This window comes from Spermophilus citellus (assembly GCF_964194105.1).
Source record: "Spermophilus citellus genome assembly, chromosome: 4".
NCBI lineage: Eukaryota > Metazoa > Chordata > Mammalia > Rodentia > Sciuridae > Spermophilus > Spermophilus citellus.
This window is the reverse complement of record NC_138185.1, coordinates 26,514,889-26,519,922: the sequence shown is the minus strand read 5'-3', so window position 1 is coordinate 26,519,922 and position 5,034 is coordinate 26,514,889. Positions and strand designations below refer to the sequence as shown.

Below are 5,034 nucleotides of genomic sequence, written 5' to 3'. Positions count from 1 at the left end.
AATGTCTCAAAACAACTCAAATTTATTGTATTAAAGTTATAGAGGTGAGCTGGGTGCAGTGGAAACTCCTGTAATCCCAATGGCTCAAGAGGCTGAGGTAGGAGGAAACAAGTTCAAAGCCAGCCTCAGCAAAAGCAAGGCACTAAGCAACTCAGTGAGACCCTGCCTCTAAATAAAATACAAAATAGGACTGGGGAGGTGGCTCAGTGATTGTGTGCCCCTGAATTAAATCCCCAGTCTCCCTGCAAAAAAAAAAAAAAAGTTATAGAGGTGAGAAGTCTAGGGTGGGTTGTAGTGGGCTAAATCCAAGGTGTTAACAAGCCTGCATTCTTTCAGGAGACTCTAGGAGAAAATCTGTTTCATAACCTTCTCCAGTTTCTAGAAGTTGCCCAAATTCCTTGATTAATGGTTCCTTCCTTCATTTTCAAAGATAACAGCATAATATCTTCAAATCTCTTTCTGATATTTAACCTCCTGCCTCTCTTTTCCCGGGCCTTTTCTACCAACACTTGTTTGTTGAAATCCTAATTATCAGCCTGATGTGTTGGTGCATGTCTGTAATCCCAGCGGCTTGGGAGGCTGAGGCAGGACAATGGCAAATTCAAATCCAGCCTCAGCAACTTAGCAAGGCCCTAAGCAGCTTAGCAAGATCCTGGTCTAAATAAAAAAACGAAAAAGGGCTGGGGATGTGGTTCAGTGATTAAGCACCTTTGGGTTCAATCTCTAGTACCAAAAAAAAAAAAAAAAAAAAAAAATCCTAAATATCTCACCAGGCATCACCTTAAACATGAACTCACCCACGAGGTTAACACTGAACACTTGCTTCACTTTCCCTGCTTCTAAATTACATTGTCAATTTCCTGAGTTTCTAATTCCAGTATATCATGTTGTGGATTTTTTTTTTCAAGTGCACTAGCTGTAATCACTCTTCAAACGGAGGTTCTGTGTTGTCCTTATCAATTCATTACCTGGGGTCTACAGGAAGTGCCCAGCACCCGGGGAAAGAATGTATCAGAAAACCAATAGTGAGTCTTTATGAAAATCTGTCTGAAGGTTATTCTGGAGCTTAAAAAACCAGAAGGGAGAAGATGTGATTCTCATCCACTTAGTTTATTGGAATAGGTTGAGAAATACCGAACAGAAAAACTGGACTTAATTTATATATTGTCTGTCTTGGGAGCCTGAGGAAGGTGTGATTTCTACATCGTTGTACGGAGGAAAAGTGGCTGCAAATGTTGGTGGCTTGGGACGAGGCCGCACTGTAACTTTTTTCCGTTCTTCCAGTTGTTTGATGTTAAGGCAGCAGTATCTCCTGTTTTCACAAAGCACCTCCCGTATTTCAGTGACTCTACAGACCTTCCTGCAGTTTCCTTGTATGTAGTGACCCCAGCATTTCTTAAGTTGTTCAGTTTCTGTGCATAGATGAGAAGAGTAGCCCAAGATCAGTGTTTGAGGCTGGAAGCAGCTCTGGTTCTGGGGAAGGCAGCGGAGGTTGGTAGGGACTATGGGGATGGACTATCCAAAAGGTGTAGTCTCATAATGTCCCAGAGAGGACTTTCTGACGAGGTGAGCCTCCGTGTTTATTTTTAACTGACTCACTCATTTAGATCTTGCATGGTTTGGGGCTTCCCTCCAATATCTGATAAATGCTGCCCAGAACATCAAATCTTGTTTGAGAAAATGAGGAGATCCTTGCAACTATGCTCTATCCAGGAACCTTGGCAAATCTGCCTCTTCCTGCATGCTTCCAGGGTGCTGTGACCACCTTCCATGCCCGGAGAACAGAAACTTGTTACTGTGTATTAACAGCTGAGTCAAACTAGGCTCTTGGTTTCATTGCACTGTCATGGCCAAGAATCACTTTCCTGTTATCTAGTTAAGGAACTCTTCTCCCTCCATAATCTCCCCCTTCTGTTTACCTTAGTATTATGCACTGCTGCCAATGCCGTCTCCTAATCTGGGTGTCCTTCTAGTTCTTGGACCGCTTCTATTCCTCAAGACTTCCCATTCTCCCCCAGAGGCAAGAACTCCTCCAACCTTCAGTCCCAGAACTCTGCTTACCTTGATGTATATTCCCTTTTAGTAACCCTAATACTTTCAGGGATCTAAGAATTGGGATACTCCGATTTTGACTTCTGTAAATTGGAGGTGATCCCTCCAATCCTAAATTCTACAACCTAGGACATTTAGGGGGCATGGATGACCACCTCTATTCCTATATAATTAAGAGGTGAACATAAGAGTTTTGGTTTTTGAAATAGGAAACTAATTTTCAAATTCTTTGTATGTGCCAAGCACTACGCTGGGTGCGTCCCAGATGTTATATCATTTAGTGAAACCTCTTCTGTTATCATCTCCACAGATGAGGAAACTGAAGCCCCCAGAGTCATCACTGCTCAAAGTTGACAAATTAGTAGACACTGAAGCTGTTTCTTAAACCTGACTCCAGAGCTTGTGCTTCTTCCACTGAGCACACTCTGTAGCATAATAGCCTAGAATGCAAATTCGAATGGAAGAAAACACAGCTGAGTGTCAGCAAATCCTGGACTCAGAGAAGCAAAGGTAACCAGAGACCTTGGGCTCTTTCCTTTTCATTATGAGGCATTGCTAGAGGAAATTACAACCTCCTTTAAGCTCTGGGAATACTGATGTCAAAGGACAGTATTGTGGTAGATGGTCCAAGGAAGACGAAGTGTCTAACGTTGGCGATTGGACTTCTGTCCTCCCTGGAACTCTATTTTCCCATACTGCGGAGTACAAAACTCGCTTGGGCTCTGGAAATGTGCCATCCCACAGCTGGTTTGAGTGAGGCCCTGGAAAGCTCTGGATTACCTGTGGGTTTCTGGAATAGCAGAATTGCAACAATCAGGAAGAGCCTCATGGCCAGGCTTCCCAGAGGTGGTGGCATCCAAGAGTCTTGGTCCAGCAAATTGCATGCTATGTCACCTTCCTCAGTCTTGGATTCTTATGCACCGAATCAGAACCAAAATGGTATGATACGCCCCCAAACTTCTAAACTGTGGGCAGTGCATCATGTGGGCAGATACAGGAAATTTGAGGTCACTTACTTCCCCCTTCCCCACAGAATTTAGAGACACAGCCTGTTCTTGCCATCACCCCTGATGCCCATCTGTAGGCTGAGGTGGGAGGAATGTGCTCATTCCCTCCTTTGGCTGCTGCCCAGCTGGAAGGCAATCATGGACTTGCCTCTAAGAACAAATAAGACAATACAAATTAAGACCTAAACCCAAAAATCCAACAAGAAAATATCTAGAAGTTTGACCATGCTAAGTTTCTTTCGTGTTTGGAGAGATGATATGTACGTGTGACTGATTTGGGGTGACCTGCTCTGCATTTTAGAATTTTTAAATTTTTTCAACAAGAAGCAGGGCTGGAGTATAAAATAAATGTTCTTTAGATCCCATTCAATGACGTTTATGTTTACAGGAGAGAGGAAGAGAATACAAGCAAGAATTTTTCCCTATCTGTGCATGATTGTCTTTGGAAAGTCTTATTTTAGTTATTCTAGATATCAGCTACTTGATCATAGCAACGGAATCTCTGTGAGTCAGGGGTCTCACAAGTTCTAAAATATGCCACATGGGTGGGAGATTTTCCTTATATCTCCCCAAATCTTGACATCTGTTTTAGTCAGCTTTTTCATGGCTGAGACCAAAACACCTGGCAAGAACAATTTTAGAGGAGGAAAAGTTTACCTGGTGCTCAGGAGTTCAGAGCCTCAGTCTCTAGGTGGCCAACTCTACTGTATTCTGGCCCTGCGGGAAGGTAGAACATCATGGCGGAAGGGCGTGGAGGAGGAAAGCAGCTCAGGACACGCCACTCAGGAAGCAGAGACAGTGTTCGGCTCACCAGGGAAGAAATGTAACTCCAAAGAGATGCCCCCCCATGACTATCTCCTCCAGCCACCCCTGCCTGCCTACAGTTACCACCCAGCCAATCTATTACAGTGGGTTAATGCACTGATTAGGTTGAGACTCTCAACCCAATGAGTTCGTCTCTAAACTTTTTTGTGTTGTCGCACACATGAGCTTTTGAGAGACACCCCTCATCTAAACCATAACCACATCTGGGTACCATTGGATACATATTCAACATCAAAACTCATGCTGACATAGATCATATGTATTAACTGGAAGAGTAAAATGTTGAAGAAGAATAAGGAATAAGGGTGGCATCTCTGTTCAACAGAAAACTATAACCTAAGGATGATCCTCTGCATAAGCATGATGAGTAAAGGCAAAGGAGCTTTTTTTTTTGGTACTGGGGATTGAATCCAAGGGTGCCTAATAAGCCACTGAGCCACATCCCCAGTCCTTTTTTTGGGTATTTTATTTAGAGACAGAGTCTTGCTGAGTTGCGTAGGGCCTTGCTAGGTTGCTGAGACTGGTTTTGAACTCGCGATCCTCCTGCCTCAGCCTCCCTAGCCACTGGAATTACAAGGTGCATCACCACGCCAGGCCTTTTTTTTTTTTTTAAACCAAGCAGAACTAATTCTCTGCACACACAAAGTGGAAAGACCAGTAGAGCTCTCCCAAGTCCAGTTGGAGCATAGTTAACAAAATATAAATGCATTTAACTTATTATGAAAGGGTATAGAATATTTCTGAAGAAAACTTTAAAGTTGTTCTTACAAAGGAACTGATTATAATTCTTGTTCATTTTAGCTAAGAAATTCTCACTCACTCAAGAAACATTCATTGAGATCCTGTTATGGACTAAGAACCTTTAAGCGTCTGGTAATAAAATGGTGGATAAGATAGAAATTGCGGAGTTTCTGGTTCAGAGACTCACTTCGGAGCAGATAGAGACACAGCAGTGTCCATGGAAATCCTGGTCTTAGCCAGCTCATCATCACTCGGGTGGACAGATCAGTGGAACAGCCCTTTGAATGGTCAGTGAGAGTGCTAAGTAGGTGGCAACACCTGGCATGCTGGGACAATGTCCCTTGGCATGCTGCGTGTGCTCTAAGTTGGTTCTGGATGTTCCCTCTTCCAATCGTCAGTGTCCGGGGTC

At 43.4% G+C, this 5,034-nt stretch overlaps 1 protein-coding gene across 1 annotated transcript; it reads right to left on the bottom strand.

Moving 5' to 3' along the window:
* Positions 1-1,152: 1,152 nt before the first annotated feature.
* DEFB127 (defensin beta 127) lies at positions 1,153-2,881 on the bottom strand (the record flags this gene model as incomplete). Its single annotated transcript, XM_081292821.1, has 2 exons — positions 1,153-1,412; positions 2,833-2,881. The coding sequence occupies 2 exons, from the start codon at positions 2,879-2,881 to the stop codon at positions 1,153-1,155; spliced, it is 309 nt and encodes a 102-aa protein (XP_081148947.1).
* Between the last annotated feature and the right edge of the window lie 2,153 nt (positions 2,882-5,034).